This window comes from Felis catus, chromosome X (genome assembly GCF_018350175.1).
Source record: "Felis catus isolate Fca126 chromosome X, F.catus_Fca126_mat1.0, whole genome shotgun sequence".
In the NCBI taxonomy this organism is placed as follows: domain Eukaryota; kingdom Metazoa; phylum Chordata; class Mammalia; order Carnivora; family Felidae; genus Felis; species Felis catus.
This window is the reverse complement of record NC_058386.1, coordinates 41956753-41979227: the sequence shown is the minus strand read 5'-3', so window position 1 is coordinate 41979227 and position 22475 is coordinate 41956753. Positions and strand designations below refer to the sequence as shown.

Below are 22475 nucleotides of genomic sequence, written 5' to 3'. Positions count from 1 at the left end.
TATAAATGCATCAATCTGTATAGCACCACAAAGAGTAAAGGAGACAAAGGCAGGGCTTTGGAAGGGGCCACAGGGATGTAAAGGAGAAGACTAGAGTATTAAATATGAAGAAAGTCCAGGGGTTGTAGGAAAATTAGGCAACAGAAATGGCAGGGTCACGTTCACTCAGAAAAGAACAGTGCACAGCATATGTCCCACATTCTAAAACATGAAAAGATCATAACTGAAGAGCTGGAGTTGAACTTTGTAGTTTCACAGAACACAAGTAGATGACCACTAACCGTGGCTTATGAATGAACTCAGAACTCAGGTTCAAAATGCATCTGGCTGCAACTTAGGGCCTCCTTGGCCCTTCAGAAATTTAACAAAGGTCATCTGAGGAGCTGCAATTTTACATAGTGGTGGCATCCTGAGACCATCAATCGTTAATATCTTACAATCGTGGAAAAGGAGTTTCCAAGCAGGGCCGAGCAATATCGATGGGAAGTCGATACCTGGGCCATCTCTTGGAGATTCCAGCTGAAAGAACTGCCAAGTGTTTCTCCAGAGAAAGCACTTGCCTGGGTACGACTCAGGGCCAGGCAGGAATTCACACTATGAAACTGGGTGGAGGAAGGCAGAGAAGTAGCCCACTGAGACCACGTTCCCATTATTCTCTAACATCACTTCTCTGTAGAGATTCCTCTGAACAGGGTCCAGGCATCCCCATTCCTCTCGAGTAAGGTGCACAGCCACATCCTCAAATGTCACAAACTCCTGGTACCTGGCTGGCAGGAGCGTGGCTGCCTGGTCTCCTGGGCTTCCCTCATGGGGAAGAGCAGGCACCTGGGGAACAGGTGGAGCCCCGTCGAGCTCCTGTTCTATGTCAGTTCCCTGTGCGAACTGAGGCTCTGGGGACAGACCCTCAGACTGGCTCTCCAAAGACTGAAACTGGACAATTGGTGATCCTGCTGATTCCTGGGCTATTTCCTCCATCCTTGTTCTGGAGGACAATGGTCATCACCGAAAGGAGGGGCAGGCCAAGCAGCCGTCCCGTCGCAGACACCCTCACTCTAGGGGCAGCCCCTCCCAAATTCATGCTTTATCCACTTTAAAATGTACAATTTGGTAGCATTTAGTATATTCACAATGTTCAGCAACCATCACCGCTATCTAGTTCCAGAATATTTCCATCACCCCAAAAGGAAACCAATCCATTAAGCAGTCACCTGTCATCCCACTCTCCCACCAGCCTCTGGCAACAACTACTACTGTCTGTCTCTACAGATTTGCCTATTCTGGGTATTTCCTTTAAATTTTTTTTTCAACGTTTACTTATTTTTGGGACAGAGAGAGACAGAGCATGAACGGGGGAGGGGCAGAGAGAGAGGGAGACACAGAATCGGAAACAGGCTCCAGGCTCTGAGCCATCAGCCCAGAGCCCAACGCGGGGCTCGAACTCACGGACCGCGAGATCGTGACCTGGCTGAAGTCGGACGCTTAACCGACTGCGCCACCCAGGCGCCCCGCTGGGTATTTCCTTTAAATGGAAACATAGAGGGGCACTTGGGTGGCTCAGTTGGTTAAGTGACTGACTCTTTTTTTTTTTTTCAATATATGAAGTTTATTGTCAAATTGGTTTCCATACAACACCCAGTGCTCATCCCAAAAGGTGCCCTCCTCAATACCCATCACCCACCCTCCCCTCCCTCCCACCCCCCATCAACCCTCAGTTTGTTCTCAGTTTTTAAGAGTCTCTTATGCTTTGGCTCTCTCCCACTCTAACCTCTTTTTTTTTTCCTTCCCCTCCCCCATGGGTTTCTGTTAAGTTTCTCAGGATCCACATAAGAGGGAAACTATATGGTATCTGTCTTTCTCTGTATGGCTTATTTCACTTAGCATCACACTCTCCAGTTCCATCCACGTGGCTACAAGGGGCCATATTTCATTCTTTCTCATTGCCACATAGTACTCCATTGTGTATATAAACCACAATTTCTTTATCCATTCATCAGTTGATGGACATTTAGGCTCTTTCCATAATTTGGCTATTGTTGAGAGTGCTGCTATAAACATTGGGGTACAAGTGCCCCTATGCATCAGTTAAGTGACTGACTCTTAATCTCAGCTCAGGTCATGATCTCACAGTTTGTGAAACTGAGCCCTGCATTGGGCTCTGTGCTGGCAGCGTGGAGCTGGCCTGGGATTCTCTCTCTCCCTCTCTCTCTGCCTCTCCCCTGTTTGTGCTCTCTCTTTCTCAAAATAAATAAAATAAATGGAATCATACAATATGTGGCCTTTTGCATCTGGCTACTTTCACGTAGCATAATGTTTTCAAAGTTTATGTTGCAGCATGCAACCATGCTTCATTTGTTTTTATGGCTGTGTGAATATACCACATTTTCTTTATCCACTCATCAGCTGACGGACACTTGGGTTATTTCCACCTTTCAGCTATTGTGAATAGTGCCTCTATGAATATCTGCGTACAAGTTTTTATTTGAACACATGTTTTCAACTATTTAGGATATATACCTATAAGTAGAATCAATGAATCATATGGTAATTCTATATTTAACTTATTGAGGAACTGCCAAACTATTCTCCATGGAGGTGGTTCAATTTTACATTCCCATAAGAAATGTGTGTAGGTTCCAATTTCTCCATATCCTTGCCAACATTTCGGAGTACATAACTTCTTTCAGAAAAAGAGGAGGGGACACTTCCCAACTCATTTTATTAGGCAAGCTTTATCCAAATACTACAGTTAGAAAAAGATATGACAGAAAAAGAAATCTGAAGACCAATATCTCTCACGAACATGACACAAAAGTCTTCATTAAAATATTAGCCATATATAAATATGTAAATATATTTTATATACTTACATTTATTAAAAGATATAGAAAACATACAAGAGATTTTATAAAGGAGATCACCCCCCCACACACACACACATATTTATATATCTTACACATCACAACAATGAGGGTTCATGCCAGGAATGCAAGGGTCTTTCAACATATGAAAATCAATCATTTTAATTCACCATATTAACAGACTATGTAAGTCATGCCATATAATTATCTCAGTAGATGCAAAGAAAGCAGTTTATGAAATTAAATATTTATTTATTATAAAAGTTCAAAGCAAGCTAGGAATATAATGGAAATTCCTTAACTTAAATAGCATCTACACAAACCCTACATCATACTGAATGGTGAAATATTGTATGCTTTCTTCCTAAGATCAGAAAAAAGGCAAGGATGCCCTCTCTGACTATTCAACATTCTGTTGCAAGTCCTAGATAGAGCTGTCAGATAAGAAAAAGAAATAAGAGACATTCATATTAGAAAGAAAGAAAGAAAACTCTATTTCCAGACATTGTTGTCCACACAGGGATAATTTAAAAATCTACAACTAGAACTAGGGAGTTTAGTAAAGTCTCAGGATATACTGTCAATATATGAAAGTCATTTATTTCCTATATACCAGTTATGAACAATAGGAATTTGAAATTTAAAAATATAACACATACAATATCACCACAAAACACAAAAATGAACTACTTAGGTAGATACCTAACAAAATTTGTATGGGATCTGTATATTGAAAGTAAAAAAAAAAAAAAAAATCGATGAGAGAAATCAAACATCATCTAAATGAATGGGAAGAAGGACCATACTCAAAAAATTAAGATGACAATTCTCTTCAATTTGATCTATAGATACAAGGTAATCCCAGTCATATTCCCAGCAAGCCTTTGTTTTTTAGATACAAACAAACTAATTCAAAAATTAATGTGGTAAAATAAAGGAGCAAGACTACAGAATGGGAGAAGATATTTACACATGACATATCTGATAAAGGGTTAGTATCCAAAATCTATAAAAAACTTAACAAAATCAACACCCAAAAACCAAATAATCCAGTGAAGTAATGGGCAGAAGACATGAATAGACACTTTTCCACCGAAGACATCCAGATGGTTAACAGACACATGAAAAGATGTTCAACATCACTCATCATCAGAGAAATATAAATCAAAGTCATAATGAGATACCACCTCACACCTGTCAGAATAGCTAAAATTAAGAACACAAGAAACAACAGGTGTTGCGAGGATGCAGAGAAAAAGGAACCCTTGTGCACTGCTGGTGGGAATGCAAACTGGTGCAGCCACTGTGGAAAACAGTATGGTGGCTCCTCAAAGGACTAAAAATAGAACTACCCTATAATCCATTACTCAGCCTTGTAAAGGAATGAAATATTGCCATTTGTAATGATGTGGATGGAGCTTGAGTATATTATGCTAAGTGAAATAAGTCAGGCAGAGAAAGACAAATGTCATATGATTTCACTCATACGTGGAAGTTAAGAAACAAAACAGATGAACATGTGTGAAAGGGAAAAAACAAGAGGGAAACAAACCATAAGAGACTCTTTATGATAGAGAATAAACTGAGGGTTGATGGAGGGATGTGGGTGGGGGATGGGCTAAATAGGTGATGGGTATTAAGGAAGGCACTTGTTGACCACGGGGTGTTGTATGTAAGTGATGAGTCACTAACTTCTACTCCTGAAAACAATATTACACTATATGTTAACTAACTAGAATTTAAATAGAAATTTGAAAAAGAAAAAAAAATAAAGGGGCAAGAATAGCCAAAACAATTCTGAAAAATAAAACAAAGTTGGAATATTTGCATTACTAAATTTTATGACTCACTGTAGAGACTCAGTTATCAAAACAGTGTAGTATTGACAAAGCATAAGAAGCAGAGATTGATGGAACAGAATAGAGAATGGAGAACAATATAGAGAATCCTAAAATTGGCTCACACAAATGGAATCAACTGTTTTTCTTTCCTGTCAGAGAAAAAAGTATAAATAAACAAGAACAGGGAGAAGGCTAAAGGAACCCTTTGGTACTGGGTTTGAGTCAAAAATATCAGTATAAACTCTTGTTTATTTAAAGATATACACAGCTAAAGAAATAAAAATAAATATGTATGTGTACATGGGTTAGGATATCTGTATGTATTTCCTTGCTCTTCGACACTATTAGCAGTAATACAACAGTAGCAATGAACACAACTAATACCAAGGGTTTGGTTTCTAATGCCAATTTCCAGCAAAGGAACCAGATATCATTGGAGAAATTAATAGCTGACTCTAGATCCGGAATATGGAAAATTCAAGATGACCCTGGACCATCCTATAGTTCTAGTAGATAAGGAAGTGCCCTCTTCTACAATAAAAGAATGGGGGCATGTCAGAGGGATGCAGGAACCAACTTCAAAGACCTAACAATGGCCAAATCTGTAACAATTTGTGCCACATATTTAAAAAATGCAGTATTGGATTATAACACAAAGAATAAAATAAATGTCCATCAATTCATATTGCTATAAACAAATAACTGAATGAATAAGTAAATAAATAGAAGATGGAAAGGGCAAATCTTTCTTACAGAAGAATCTCAATTAATAAATGCAGAAGCAATGAGGGAAACAGAAAATTACTATTAGAACAAGACAGCAGTATTGCCTAAGGTAAGATCCACTGATGAATGCTAAAATTACTGGGTAAAACTTTAAGGAGAAACAGGATATTTGCATAACCTCAAAGTAATTCCCTTGTGGTGGTTTTAAAATATGACCATAAACTCTTTGCTACCTCTCTAACCAGAAAGTGGAGCTTAATCCCCCTTCTCCTTTAATATTGAGGACTTTGACTCATTTCTAATGAAGATTATGGAAAGATGAAAAATAATAACTTTATAACAGAGAAACTTGGGAGATACCACTATAACAAAGTAACCAAGGTTAATATCACCAGTAATAAGTCATGTTGATACCATCTGTTCCCTGAAACAATGCAATGAGAAGGGCACATGATCTCTGTGATATCCATTCCTCAAATATATAACCTCATCTGTTCTTGATAAAACAGACAAAAACTGAGAGACAATCTACAAGATACATGACTACTCTTCAAAAGTGTCAAGCTCATGGAAGACCAAGAAATACCAAGAGGCTGTCACAGACTGGAGGAGACTAAAGAAACGTGACATCTAAAAGGAATGTGATATCCTGGATTGCATTCTGAAACAGAAAAAGCTTAGTGTACAGTAAAGGATTAACCTTGCCCAAAGAAAGGTTTGGTCCTTTGCCCTGGCTTCTATGAGGTAACTTCTAAGCCTTTGGAGTGTCTTGTTTGATAAGAGAGTCTGTTTACCTGAAGGCTTGAGCCATGCTGGACAGTCTACACTAAGAGTATAATTTATGGTAGGGGCTTTGGGCCATGTGGTATCAGCACAGTCTCTGGAGGGCTAGAGATTATATATATTTATATATACGTAAAAATATATACTTGCTAAAATTAATCAAAAGAAAAAATGGAGTGGCTATTATTGTATAATTTTTTTAAACCAGGGTAGAGTAATTTCATAATAAAATAAATGGAAAGATATATCCTGTTCATGGACCTGAAAACTCAATATTGTTAAAATGTCAATTATTTACAAATAGATCTATAGATTCAATTCAATCTCAATCAAAACTCAAACAGGCTATTTTATAGTTTTATAGTAACCAACAAACTGATTCTAAAATTCATATGGAATTTCAAAAGACCTACAATAGTCAAAACGACTGTAGAAAAGTAAAGTTGGAGGACTTATACCAACTGACTTCAGGAAGCTACAGTAAGCACTAATGCTATAGTAATACAGAATCTACAGCAATACCAGTAGTGGTACTGGCATTAAGATGGACAAAGAGCGGGGCGCCTGGGTGGCACAGTCGGTTAAGCGTCCGACTTCAGCCAGGTCACGATCTCGCGGTCCGGGAGTTCGAGCCCCGCGTCAGGCTCTGGGCTGATGGCTCGGAGCCTGGAGCCTGTTTCCGATTCTGTGTCTCCCTCTCTCTCTGTCCCTCCCCCGTTCATGCTCTGTCTCTCTCTGTCCCAAAAATAAATAAAACGTTGAAAAAAAAATTTTAAAAATAAATAAATAAATAAAAAGATGGACAAAGAGGAGTGCCTGGGTGGCTCAGTCGATTAAGCGTCCGACTTCGGCTCAGGTCAGCATCTCGCGGTTTGTGAGTTCGAGCCCCGCGTCAGGCTCTGTGCTGACAGCACGGAGCCTGGAGCCTGCTTCAGAGTCTGTGTCTCCTTCTCTCTCTGCCCCTCCCCAACTTGTGCTCTGTCTCTCTATGTCTCTCAAAACATAAATAAATGTAAAAAAAAATGGACAAAGAGAAAAACAGAACTGAAGTACTTCAAGAAATAATACTGCCAACTGATTTTTTACAAAGATGACAAGGCAATTCAGTGGAGCAAGAATAATTTTTTTCAACAAATGGTTCTAGAACAATTGAACAGCCATATGCAAAACAAAACGAACTTAAATATTTTCCTAAGTAAGACCATATAGAAAAGTAAATAAAAATGGATCACAGAACTAAAAGAGCCAATATTGGGGTGCCTGGCTGGCTCAGTCGGTAGAGTGAGTGACTCTTGGTCTTGGGGTTGTGAGTTTGAGCTCCAAGTTGGGTCCATGTGGAGATAACTTAAAAATAAAATCTTTAAAAATAAATAGAGGAGCCAATATTATAACACACCTAGATGAAAGCATAAGATAAAATCTTAGTGACTTTGAGTTCTGCAAAAATTTCTTAACCATTACTCAAAAAGCATGAGCTATAAAAGAAAGTATAAATGAATTGGAATCATTAAAATTAAAAGTTTTTTCTCTTCTGTTATTGAGATGAAAAGGCAAACCTGGGAGAAAAATGTTTGCAAAATATATACCTAACAAAGGACTTATTATCTAGGATACATAAAGGACTCTTACAATTCAATAATAAGACAAACAGCCCAATTTAAAAATGGGCGAAATATTTTCAGGGAAACATCAACCAAGATGATATATAAATGACAAACAAGCACAAGATTCTCAACAGCATTAGTTATTAGGAGAATGTACATTAAAACCACAGTGAGATACCACTTCACTCCCACTAAAATGGCTTAAATTAATAGGAATCATCATGCCCAATGAGGACAAAGATGTGAAGCAAATGAAACACTTATATACCGCTGGAATACAAGACTGGTACACCACTTTGGAAAACAGTTTAGCAGTTTCTTAAAAAGTTAAATATACACTCACCATATAACCAAACCATTCATTCCCAGATATTTATACAAGATAAATGAAAGCTATGTCCACACAAAGACTTGTACATAAATGTTCATATCAGCTTTATTGTAATTTATTTGTAATTAGAAATAACACATGTTAATCAACACATGAATGGATAAACAAATTTGGTATATCTATACAATGAAATACCACTTAGCAATAAAAAGGAACGTATATAGATACATGTAACAACACAAATAAATCACAAAATAATTACGGTAAATGCAAGAAGCCAAACAAGAGTGCCTATTGTATGATTCCATTTATACAAAATTGTAGAAAATGCAACTTATCTATAATGACTGAAAACAGATCAGTGGTGCCTGTGGATGGGGAAGGGTGTGGGGAGGGACAGTTGGATGACAAGGGACATGCTTGTCATTGTAATGATGGTTTTAAAGGTGCATGTATATGTCAAAACTCATCAAATTCTATTTACCATGTGCTAATTATACCTCAATAAAGCTGTAAAATATATTTGGGGGGTCAATGGAAGAAATCTGAAAATAGGCTAGATATGAAGTATCATTGAATTAGGTTGATAATGATAATCCAGTTATGTGGGAGAATGTCCTTATTTTTAGGAAATGGATGCTCAAGTATTTATGAGTGTAATGCTATGTCTATAACTTACCATCAACTTTTCAGAAAAAAAATTACATATACATTGTTGAATCTAGGTGAAAGTTATGTGTGTTCACTGTACTGTTCTTTCAGTATTTCTATATGATAGGAAATTTGAATAATTAAAATGTGGGGGAAAACCAATATTGCTATATTGTTTTATTGCCCATCCTCCTCTTCAGAGAGAGAGAGAGAGAGAGAGAGAGAGAGAGACTGACACTATCGTACTGGAATGTAGGCAGATCTTTTCTGGGAATTTCTCCAGGGAGAAAGACATTTTCTATCTTTACTGTCCTGGAATATAAATAAATCTGAACACACTGGCTGTTAATATCCAGACAATAAGGAATATGAGAGATTCACGGAGATCTATCTTTGAACAGGAGGCTAGAGATAACCACTCACAACTAAAATAAATAATGATATTACATGAATGTAGACTGGTATGAAATGGATGGAGAAGATGACAAAGACATATTATATATGCATAATTGATATCCTCGAAGAAGAAATGGATCAGAAAAAAATTTAGGTAAATTAAAACTTCACTGAAATGAAAGGCTTGAATCATGATTGAAACTGCTCTCTGTAACTAAAATTAATTCACAAAAATCAAGACCAAGGCATATGCTTCTAAAGATCATGAACTTTGAGTATATAAAAGAATCATAAGGCAGAAAGATACAAGACAAAAAGAGAGATTAGCCTAAGACTTCTCAATGGCATCACCCAATTTTAGAAAAGCAACACTCACTAAGTTTTCAGGAAAAGGAAGTAACTTAGCAGTCAGGGTTCAATTAGGGAGTGGATTCACTATAATTATTATGGAATAAGGAGTTTTTTAATATGAATTCGATCATGCACAATTGTGAGAGTAGCTGGGAAAGTAAAGGTATGGAAAGGGGAGATGGAAGATTAGAGAAGTCACTAAAACAGCCCTTTTGAAATGCTGGCATGGGAGGATAAGGCAGAGCTTGCAGGAAAATCTGAGAAGCCAGGCACATCCAGCTGCCACAGTGAGATTGTCAAGGGAGAACTTAAAGAGAAGTCTATGAAAAGCTGTTGCCTTTATGGGCCTCAACCAAGCATCTGGTGGTAGACCTGGGATCACTGGTGGTCAGCAGGGCTGGGAGATACAAAGAAGGATGGAATATAGAATGGAAGAGAGAGAGGAAAAATTAAAACTTTCTGGGTACCTCTGCATCTGTCCTCTACTGTATCTAATCTCAGACTTGTAGAGTAATGGTTATTCCTTCACTTTGACCTCCCAAACCTCATGCAATTTTTACTTCTGGACAATTCTAATCTGGAGCCAAATAGGACTCTTGAAAAATGCATTTCTTAGTATAACCCAGACAACAGAGCAGTACAGCCCAATGACCTAATTATTTTTCTACTGAAAAAGTTTTGTGGTGAAGTAACATTACCTGAGTTCAGAAATTCCTTCAGGTTTGCTAAGTTTTTTCCCTTTAGTTAAATTCACTTTTAAAATAACACTCATTGGGGCGCCTGGGTGGCTCAGTAGGTTAAGCGTCTGACTTCGGCTCAGGTCATGATCTCATGGTTCATGAGTTCAAGCCCCACGTGGGGCTCTGTGCTGACAGCTCAGAGCCTGGAGCCTGCTTCGGATTCTGTGTCTCCCTCTCTCTCTCTGCCCCTCCCCCGCTTGTGCTCCGTCTCTCTCTCTCAAAAAAAAAAGTAAACATTAAAAAAAATTTAAATAACACTCATCTAAGTTAACAATGACCTCCTTGTCACAAATTTCAAGAAGCAGTTTTCCATCCTCATATGAGTTGACCTCCAGTCTGGACAATTTCCCCGCTAAAGCACTGCTTCCACAGTGTTTCCAACACTGTCTTCTGTCAGCCCCTTCCTCACCTGGTATGTTTTTACCTCTGGCTGCTCCTTCCTGTTATCCTCTATAGATGAATCCCTCTTGGCCTGGTCCTCAAACGTTGGAAGCAAAAACCTTGGTCTGAGGCCTACTTTTCCAGTTACCCAATACATTTTCTTTAGGTAACTGGATGAGACTAAGACACCACAGAGAAGCTCTCATATCCTGCCCAGGCACAGAGAATTATAGGGGGACTTGAGCAGGTACAGGAAGTGGGGTATATCTAATATTCATCAAGAACTCTCCATGCATAGTTCTAAGTGCTTTATACAGGTAAGTGCATTAACTTCTTGTTATGGGTAATCATGTCTCCCCGAAAAGATATGTCCAAGTTCTAACCCCCAGCACCTCACAATGTAAACTTGTTTGGAAAAAGTCTTTATAGAAAGCAACCAAGTTAACATTAGAGTGGGCTTAATTCAATATGACTTGTGTCCTTACAAGAAGAAGATTAGACACAGAGACAGACATGCAAAGGGAATATAATGTGAAGATACATGGGGAGAAAATGGCCATGTGATTGATGTTATCTAATGCCAAGGAATGCCCGAGGCTACCAGAAGCCAGGAGACAGGTATGGAACAGTTCCTTTCCTAGGGATTTCAGAGGGAACATGGCCCTGCTGACACTTTGATTTCAGACTTCTGGCCTCCATAACTGTAAGACCAAACAATTTCTGTTGTTTTAAGCCACTCAATTTGTTACAGCAGCCCTAAGAAGCTAATACACTTCTCATGTCAAATCTTTAAGATAGGTACTAGTGTGAACATCCTTTAAAGCTGAAGAAAATAGGACAAAAAGGTTAACTAACCTGCCTACGGTAACACAGCCAGTAACTAGTAGAGCCAGGATTAAAACCCTAGCAGACAGGTTCTTGAGCCCATCTACCTAACCACTATACAAACTAACTCTTAATATTTTTAACCGCATTGCTCCTAGTAACAAAAGGTTGAAAAAAGGATGTGTGTGTGTGTGTGTCTAAATCTTCACTTGATCTTAGCCAAAAGGCTGAGAAGTGACAGGTGTATAAACCTTAATAAGAAAAAGATTGAATAAACTATTTTATATTCATCCCTATGAACTATCATGCAACCATTCAAAATAGTTATTATTGGGGAATAAAGCAAGATGCAGAGACAGTTGTATGAGAAGATCCCATATTTGAAAATCAAGGAAAAAAAACAATTCTTACATAGCTTCTCTCTGATTATAAGCATGGTAACATACATATGTCTATATATAATTAAGAGCACAGATTAAAACATGAAAAGTGTTCATAGTAGTTGATTAGTACTGTTTATCTGTTGGAGATGAAGAGTGGAGAAGGAAATTCAGTAAATAGTAAATGTATTAGTTACCTTTTTCTGGGTAACAAGCCACCCAAAACTTAGTGGCTTAAAACAATCAATACTTAATCCATGATTCTGTGAGTTGTCTGGGATGGGTGAGATGGATGGCAGAGTTTTTCTAGTCTGGGTCAGTGTATTATTAATCTATTAATATGTTACAAGTTACCCTAAAATTTAGCAGCTTAAAACAACAAATATTTATCTCACAGTTTCTGTGGGTCAGGAATTCAAGTGAGGCTCAGAAGGGTGCCTCTGGCTGAAGATCTTCAAAAGACTGTCATTTGGGGCTCTCATCTGAAGGCTACGCTGGGAGGATATGTTCCCAAACTCACTCACATGGGTCTCTCCATAGATCTGCCTCATGAGATGGCAACTAGCTTCCCCTAGGGTGAGCCATCTGAGTATCCAAAACAGAAGCCACATCCCTCTGTAACCTCACCTTGGAAGTAACATCCCATTACCTCAGCCTCATTCTATTTATTAGAATCAAGTCACTAAATCCAGCCCAAGCTTGAGGAGGAGATTATAAAAAGGCGTGGATACCAGGAAGTGTGGATCATGCAGGGTCAGCTCAGGTGACACTGACCACAGTGGGCTTGTGGGTGGCTAGGGTTGGGTGGCTAGTATAGCTTCATTTGCATGTCTGGCAGATGAAAATCTGGTTGGTGTAGGGAATTTTAACTGGGATGGGTTATCTCTGTTCCATCACTGCTCCATGAAGTCTCTCATCATCTAACAGCACAACCCTTGTTCTTAGATTTCCAAAGAGGAGCAAGAATGGGCAAACCTCAATATGCAAGCACTTATCAAACCTCTGCTTATGTCATATTTGCTAATGTCCCATTGGCCAAAGAAATGGCGATCCCAGTTTCAAGGGATGGAGAAATAGACTCTCTCTCTTGATGGGTGAAGTGGAAGAGTCACATTGAAGGGGGGGGGGTGCATATTTTCTGCTGCTAGTGGCCAAAGGAGACCGTCCAGGTTTCTGGCTTCTGCCTAGGATATAGACATCTGGAAAGAGCATAGCTCCCATTCTTATAATAAGAAGAAAATATGGGTAATCTATAAAATCATAACTTTTCTTGAACTCACCAGAGAACTAAGATCATAGAGCAACCAACTAGCTTATATATAAGACAAGTGCCTCAAGGGAGACACGAAGTTGTCCCTGGATCACCTGTGGCAAAGCAAGAAGGAATATGGGCCCACCATGCCAGCAGTTAAAATTTCAGCAAGAAGTTTTAATGAAGTTCTAAAGGCTGAGTGTGGGATAATATGAGAATATAGAAGCACTGAGGGCTGGAGACCTAAAGGTAGTTGGCCTTCACTTGCAAGCTCTTCCCTACAAACCTCCACTGGATCCTCATAAGAAATAATGGGGGTAGGGAAGGAGACTGGAGAAAGCCTCTCTCAGTGGTATAGGCCTGCAAGGGGAAAGCTGCTGATACAGAAATAGCACGAAGCCCCAATGGGACCCTATTTCCTTAATGAACAAAAGCCTTAAGCCACTTAAAGACAAGTGATGCAAACCCTGTTGTTCCCAGATACAGGTGCAGATCCACTGTGGCTAGAGAAAAGGGAAAAGGGAAAAGGGAAAAAAAAAAACTTCCATTCTTGGGGGAAGGGCAGGTAATCATCCTGAGCTCAGACCATTAAAGGCATGTTACCAACAGGGAGGTGCAGGATCACTGAAAAAGCACCACCCTCAAGACCTAGGGATACAGGGCCTGCCTAAAACTAAGGTTGGTTTAGGACAACTCCTGCCCCCTACTCATCGGGTCACTACGATCCAAGTAATAACATTAGTCTACTACTAAGGGAGAGACATGGGCATGGAGAGAGATCCTCCCTGAGATGCAGGCACACAGGAAAGGTCTAAAGGCAAGGGTGGTGCAAGAATATTGAGAAAAATGATCTGTAAAACCAATGCCTACATTAAGCCCAAGGTAATACTAGAGAAATTTGAAGTCTATGAAGATAACCACAGCAACAACAAAACCTAAATCCAGCCCAAATTCTGACTAGATGGACCTTCCCCCCTTTCTCTCTAATGATTTATCAAAAGAGCAGCCATGATTATTTCCAGGAATAAATATTATTTATCTCAGTTTCTACTCTCCTACATACAATATCTTACATTCAGCCAAAAATTATTAGATGCAAAACAGAACAAACAATCTGCTGTTAAGAGACAGAGCAATAAAAATAAATCTAGACTCAGCTGACCCAGTTGTTAGTACTATCAAATAGGGAATTTAAAATAACAATGATTCATATGTTAGAGAGGATGGTGGGAAGTGTGAACAATAGGTATGAACAGATGGGGAATTTCAGCAGAAAAATGAAAACTAGAAGAGTCAAATGGAAATGCTAGAAATAAAAAAGAAAACATAACTGAGATGAAGAATGCCTTTCATGGGTTCATCAGTAGACCTAACAGAAGTAGGGGTTAAACAGACCTAACAGGGAAGGGGTTAAAATCAGTGAACTTGAAGATAGGTTAATAGAAGTTATCCCAACTGAAACACAAAGCAAAATAAAGATTGTAAAGGGACACACATATAGGGATGGTAGAAATTTGTAACGTTTTTCTATCTAACACAATCTATCTTCTGGTCACTATTTATATATCACACCATGCAAAATATGTTCATCCTCATTCCAAGACCTCCAAATGTCTTATCCCAAATTATGGCATCAAATCCAGGACCTCAAGTCTTCTGTATCAGGTTCAGATGTGGCTGAAGCTCCTTGGGTGCAATTTGTTTCTTGATGCAGAGACCTGTGAGCTAAATGGTAGGTTATATGACCATCACCCCCCCCCACACACACACACACTCAAAACACACACACACAAATGGAAAGATAGGGTAGGGACTGGAGAACTGCAATAGACACTTTCATTTAAAAGAAGGGAGGAACAAGAGGCACATATTAGTCACTGTTCCATAATAATTCTGAAATCCCACAGAGCAAATGTTGTCAGATCTCCCTGCTCCAGGGGCAGGATGTTTCTTGATTGGGTCACAGTTCTACCTGGGAACAGCTTCCCAGTCCATTTTAATATATTGTTCTTGGGTCTCCTTTCTGAGACATCCTTCTTTTTCCATAAGAAATGGCAGCTGAATAACTTTCTCTGCTTGCTTCATGTTCATAGAAGTTAGAAAAGGTAGTCCAGAGACCACTTTTCATTTTGGACTATTTCAATTCCTTTAAGTCCAACCTGGAGGTAGTAAAACTCTATTAGAAACTTTATAGGTGTTCTATGAATCTGGTTTGTATTTACTCCACGCCCCAAATGCCACACTGACCATTCTTTTTAAGACAGGCCCCTTCTCTACTTTATCAATATGTCAGGTTACTGGACGATGTCATGAAGTTTTTAGAAGCCATCTGGTTTAGCTGAGAGAGTTTCCCAAACACCAACTTAAATATTCCACACATTTTAACAAAGGGTCTTATAGCCACACCCATGATTTGATCTCTACCCTGAGGCCACTTTTCACCTTGAGAATATTTTGATGTCCGGAGAGACTGGAGATGTGAGAAATAGTTATTTTCCAACCCAGCAAGTCCTGGCTTTTTAAATATTTCTTCTGAATTCTGCTTGCAAATGGAACAGTTATTTCCTTAGTTCATCTCTTTTTGTACCTTACCATATGCAGCTAAAAAGAAGCCAATTGATATTTCCAACATTCTGTTGGAAATCTCCTTAGCCAGATCCACAAGTTCATCTGGTATATTCTCTATCTTCTCACACAGCATGGTAACTGTTTTGTTATTCTTTTCCTTAGTAAATAACATAAGCTGCCATCTTTTTCAGCCTTTCTTAACAGTTTTCCTCATTGTTTTTCCAGTCTCCACCTGCCGCCCAGGCCCAAAGCTAATGCCACATGTCTTAGGTTTTGGTACAATACCTCCGCAAGCATACACTTTTAGGTATTGCTTAGCATTTTCTGTGCAACAAACTACCAAAAACTTAGCAGCTTAAAACAAGAATCATTTTATTTATCCCCCAATTCTGGTTGGCCTGGTTAACTGGTATGGCTCTTTTGGTGTGGGCCAGTTTGGCTGGGGCTGGAGGTTGAGGAAGGCCTCACTCTCATGTCTGGCAGTTGGTCTAAGAGGCCTCATCTGTGCTGGCTCATTTCTGTTCCATGTGGCTTCTCACCCTCCAGCTGAGTACTCTTGAGTTTCTTCACAGGAAGGTCTCATAATTCCAAAGAACAGCAAGAGAAGATAAGCCTCAAGGCAGACTTTTCTCCAGGTCTCTTCTTGAATCTCTTTGCTAATGTATATTGGCCAAAGCAAATCACATGGCCAAGCTGAGAGTCAAGGAGTAGACAGAGTTCTACCTCTTAATAAAAGAAAAAAAGAGTAACATTGCAAAGGGGTGTGCATAAAAGGATGGGAGAGGTCTGTGGCTATTTTGCATTGTACCACAATTAAAGAAGATAAAAATAGAATGTTGTGGAAACCAGTATGAATGATAGGATTATATTTATGTGTTCATGTAAGAGTATATCTGCAGATGTGGGTATATATAAAACCATAATGACATTAAAACTGTGGATTCGTGGGAGGATTCAATAGGAAACATATTTGACAGACACAATTATATTAAATTCAAAAAAGAATTTCAATTCAATTATTCCTTCTGTTGTGCAATGTGTTCTGCCACAAACACCCTACAGAACTGAGTGTAGGTTTATACATCAAATACATTATTTTGTTGTTCTTCCTTTCACTTTGTTGCCACTTTAAATTGCCTAATATAACACAGTAAACATGACTGTCATTTACATAATTTTGCTCACTCCATCTATAAAGAGTTGGGTAACAATTTGCCTTATCACACTTTCTACAGGAAGGCTTTACCTAATGCATCAAACTGACAGCATTTTCCCCAAACTGACAGGATTCGATTCTATTTTGTGAAGCCATGCAAATATGAAAAGTCCCTTTGAATCAATGCATTCTTAGAGGGTCTCTTGAATAGTTTTTCTCATCTCAGGTGCAAGAGTCTGAAAAATGCTTTTTATTATGCAGTGTATTCATGTAGGGTCTGTCTTGGATAGATTTCATAATACACATGTAGACCTGACTTCTGTGATAAGGCTTTCTCATTTTTAAGAAACAGGGTTACTTTCATGTATGAATATTGCGATGCATACTCAGAACTGATTTCTGAGTGAAGCCCTTTCCACAGTCACTGCATTTATAGGGCTTCTCTCCAGTATGAATTGTCTGGTGCTTATTGAAATTTGACCGGTCAGTGAAGGCCTTCCCACATTCGGCACACATGTAAGGTTTCTCTCCTGTGTGAATTCGCTGATGTACTTTGAGATGTGGTTTCTTGGAGAAGGATTTTTCACATTCAGGACATTTATAAGGCTTCTCTGTAGTATGAATTCTCTGATGTGTAATTAACTCTGACTTCTGGATGAAGGCCCTGCCACAGTCAGCACAAACATAGGGTTTCTCTCCCGTATGAATGGTCTGGTGTTTATTGAAATTTGACCGGTCAGTGAAGGCCTTTCCACATTCAGCACATATGTAAGACTTCTCTCCAGTATGAGATTTCTGGTGAGTATTGAGATTTGATCTGTTGGTAAAGGCCTTCCCACATTCAGTGCATATATAGGGTTTCTCTCCTGTGTGAATTCGCTTATGCATCTGGAGTTGTGACTTAGAAGGGAAAGACTTCCCACAGTCACTGCATTCATAAGGCTTCTCTCCAGTATGAATTCTTTGATGGGCAATCAAGTGTGCTTTCTGGATGAAGGCCTGCCCACATTCAGTACATATATAAGATCTCTCTCCTGTGTGAATTCTCTGATGCATCCTGAGTGTTGATTTTTGGGTAAAGGCTTTCCCACACTCACTACATTTGTGGTGTCTCTCCCCAGTATGAATTTTCTGATGCACATTGAGGGCTGAGTTCAGGGAGAAGCCTTTCCCACATTCACTGCATTCATAGAGTTTTTCTCCAGTATGAGTGGTCTGATGCCTAAGTAGAGATGACACCTGGAAAAATGATTTTCCACATTCACTGCATTTATAGGGTTTTTCTCTAGTATGAGTTTTCTTATGCATAATTAATTCTGAATTATGGATGAATGCCTTCCCACAGTCAGGACATATGTACAATTTTTCGTCTCTATGAACTCTCAGATATATACTGAGTAGTGGCTTCTGTGTAAAAACATTTACACATTTGCCAAGTTCGCGAGGTTTTTCCATAGTATGGATTCTCTGGGGTGCAAAGAGGTGTGACTTCTGGGTGAAGATCTTCCCAAAGTCAGTACACACATTTGTTTTCTCCCCAGCAGGAAATTTCAGATTGTGACTGAATGCTTGTTTAAGGCTGAGGACTTTTCCACACTGATTACTTTCACAGAATTGCCCTCCTGTAGGAGTATTTGCATGGCTAGTATAAGAAGAGCTCTGAGTGAAAACTTGACCACGTCCAATATTTTTATCAAAATTCTTTGTTGCAATGTTTTTACTAGGAGTATGTAAGTCTAAATTCTGCTTAAAACTCTTTCCAAATGAGTCACGTTTATGGGGTCTTTTCTGTGAAGGAATACGATTTGGGCTTGAAGGCACAAATTTTCCACTGTCTTTATATTCAAAGTCCCACTCTGTATTCAATATTTTCTTATTGATGAAAACAGCATGACTCAGAGGTTTGCTCTGTTTTTCCTGATATCTTTTAATCTGTTCAGAATCTTGCCACAGTTCTTCTAAAATGGAATACAATGAATCATCTGTTGTATCTTCACCCTCCATTTCACTATGAAATGAAGCTTTTCCAGAAATTCTTCTTTGTGGGGTCTTAATCCCAAGCCTCCCATCTAAAAAGAGAAAGAAAAAGTAAAATTGACACAAAGAATAGATAGCAGGGTATTAAAAGGTACACATAAGCTAATCCAAATTGAACACAGGGAAACCAGTATATATGATGATGATAATGACAGTGATAACAAGAAATACACATATAGCACTTACTATGTGCCAAGTTCCTGCATGACACTTATGATGTTCCAAGCATTGTTCTGAGAAATACATACACACATTGGGGTGCCTGGGTGGCTCAGTCAGTTAAGCGTACGACTTCAGCTCAGGTCATGATCTTGTGGCTCCTAAGTTCAAGCCCCGCGTCAGGCTCTGTGCTGACACCTTGGATCCTGGAGCCTGCTCTCCCCCTCCGCCCCAACTCTCAAAAATAAATAAACATTAAAAATGTCAAAATTTCACATTATTGAGAATTTCAAGACAGTGGGGCACCTGGGTGGCTCAGTCAGTTAAGCGTCAGGCTTCAGCTCAGGTCATAATCTCACAGTTTGTAGGTTCCAGTCTTGCCTAGGCTCTTTGCTGACAGCTCAGAGCCTGGAGCCTGCTTCGGATTCTGTGTCTCCCTCTCTCTCTGCCCCTCCCCCACTCACACTTTGTCTCTCTCTCTCTCTCTCTCTCTCCCTCTCTCAAAAGTAAACATTAAAAAAAGTAAAAAATAAAAAAAAAGAAACACACACACTCACTCACTTAATCCTTTCAAAAGCCCTTTGAGGTATTTTCTATTATTAGGTATTTCTATTATTATCTACCTATCGTAGATAAGGAAAGTAAAGCTCAGAATGGTTATACGTATAATTTGCACTAAAACGTAAGTTATTAAGCATTGGAGATAGGAGTTCAACATAACCTATCTAGCTCTATTTTGGTAGGAGGCTCAGATATAAAGTAGGGTGGACCGAAGTTTTAAAAGACAAAGGTTTTAAGGGAAAATAATCTGTGGATAGACTAGGTTTGGAGGAGGTGATTCAGAGTCTAAGTCCTCATTAGCTTTTGATTCTAAATCCTCACTAGTCTTGTTCCTTTTTGTTTATTAGCAACTAGACCAAATTAATGTGATCAAAAAGCCAATTTAATTTGCCAGCAGAGTAGATCATTAAAGTTCTCATCATAAGGAAAAAAAAAAACCTTTTTTTTTTTGGTATCTTATGCAATGGGTTTTAACTAAACTTATTGTGCTGATCTTCCACGATGTATTTAAGTTAGATCATGATGCAGTACACCTTAAATCTATACAGTGATGTATGTCAATCTTCATAAAATCGAGAAAAACTTATGCCTATAGGAAAAATACTGGGGGTGATAGCTATTCTGGCCTATATAAAAGAATAAGTAGATATCCACACTCCAACTCTCCATCTAGGTATAACTGTTTTGTTGGACCTAAAATCATACACATCTAACAAGAAGCATAAAATCAGAGAGAAGATCAGCTATCTGTGGTAGACTGAAAGCTGTCCACTAGAACCTATTTCAGCATTCTTTTGCAATAACAGGAAAGTAGCCAGGCATATGGCTGCCCAGTCATGATAGCATTTCTCAGCCTCCTTTGAGAAAATTGGTTTGGCCATGTGACAACGTTCTCATCAACAGAACGTGAGAGAATACGATAGCTGCCACTTTCAAGTCGGCGCACTGCGACAGGAGGCATGTTTTCTCTATACCCTCTTCGGCCTTCTTGCTTTACTAAAACCTGGCCTTGGCAGCAACACAGATACAAAGGTGCAGGTGGCACACACACACACACACACACACGCACGCACAAACCCAAGAGATGGCCGGATTATGTAATGGAAGGAACCTGGATTCCCAAATAAACATGAGCAACAAGGTTTTCCAAAGGGCTGTGATATTAGCAACTTTATCTGAGAGAGGAATATTCTTCAGTATTTAAGTCACTTTACCTTATAATCTGTTACTGCAAATAAGCTTTAATATAATTTAAAATTTTTTTTTTACATTTATTTATTTATTTTTGAGAAACAGAGTGAGACAAAGCGTGAGTGGGGGAGGGGCAGAGAGAGAAGGAGACACAGAATCTGAAGCAGGCTCCAGGCTCTGAGCAAGCGGTCAGCACAGAGCCTGATGTGGGGCTCGAACTCATGGACTGTGAGATCATGACCTGAGCTGAAGTCAGACGCTCAACCGACTGAGCCACCCAGGTGCCCCAGCGTCAACATAATGAATACACTATTTTCACCCAGAGTGGGAATCACAGATGTTTCCATGACCAGTATCGTGCATGAGACATATGAGATTCTTGATAATTTTAAAATGGAAAAATTATACATTATTTCCTCAGCAAGAGATTTTAGATTGTGAGAATGCTCTGAGTCATGAAGTTCAGTTTTACCCCGTTGGTCACTTTGATGCTGTATTCTGGATACATATCCCAGCCAAAAATCTCATCCTTTTATTCTTACGTCGTGTTTTTATTCTCACACGCTTGGCTTTAATGTATTCTGGAGATATTAAGCACTGGATTCCGAGTCATGGTTTTAGAAGTGGTTCTGTTTTTCACTTTAAATTATATATATTATATATATATATATATATATATATATATGTGTGTGTATATATATAATTATAATATTATACATATTAATATACAGAAGAGGTTCTGCTTTTCACTTTAAATTATATATAATTATATAATATATTATTATATTATATATTAATATAATATATATAATGAGTATAAATATAAAACTTATAAATAATTAAGTTAGCTTCTAAACCCCTGCTGTATTGGACAATATTTACATCACCAGTACCAATTTTTAATGCAAAAAATCTGCAATAAAAAGCTTCCCTACACTTTTCCTGAGCCCACAGATTCAATGAACAGTACATAAATGAAGAGTCGACGGTCTAGATAAAACCTGTGGTGCAAGCTTGCATTCTATTTGCCACTCACAAAAATGCCTCAAAAAGTCCAGTTTATTCTTAAATCAAAAGATACATTTATACCTTCTTCCTCCATTTAGCCTGCTTAGCACTTAATTTCTTTTGTGCCACTGGAAAACATATTTATGCCGAGAGCTCTTCCTCTCTAGTCAGGAATAAGACAGGGATGTCCACTCTCACCATTACTATTTAACATAGTGCTGAAGTCTTAGCTTCAGCAATCAGATAACAAAAAGAAATAAAAGGTTTAAGAGACAAAACAGATGAACATAAGGGAAGGGAAACAAAAATAATATAAAAACAGGGAGGGGACAAAACAGAAGAGACTCATAAATATGGAGAACAAACTGAGGGTTACGGGAGGGGTTGTGGGAAGGGAGATGGGCTAAATGGGTAAGGGGCATTAAGGAATCTACTCCTGAAATCATTGTTGCACCATATGCTAACTAATTTGGATGTAAATTTTAAAAAATAAAATTAAAAAAAAATAAAAGGTACCCAAATTGGCAAGGAAGAAGTCAAACTTCACTATTTGCAGATGACATGATACTCTATGTAGAAAACCCGAAAGACTCCACCAAAATGTTGTTAGAACTAATACATGAATTCAGCAAAGTTGCAGAATATTAAATCAATGCTCAGAAATCTGTTGCATTTC

The 22475-nt window shown here is 38.7% G+C and overlaps 1 protein-coding gene and 1 pseudogene across 4 annotated transcripts in view; both read right to left on the bottom strand.

The window, feature by feature from the left end:
- Positions 1–433: 433 nt before the first annotated feature.
- Positions 434–975, bottom strand: LOC101098608 (annotated as a pseudogene).
- Positions 976–14941: 13966 nt separating this feature from the next.
- ZNF81 (zinc finger protein 81) overlaps positions 14942–22475 on the bottom strand; it is a 90555-nt gene continuing 83021 nt past the window's right edge. For all 4 annotated transcript variants that reach the window (XM_011291715.4, XM_045050597.1, XM_045050596.1 and 1 more), the window contains one exon: positions 14942–18912. In XM_011291715.4, the coding sequence (XP_011290017.3) occupies positions 17204–18912 (1709 nt within the window). In that variant the 3' untranslated portion in view covers positions 14942–17203. The remainder of the gene's footprint in view (positions 18913–22475) is intronic.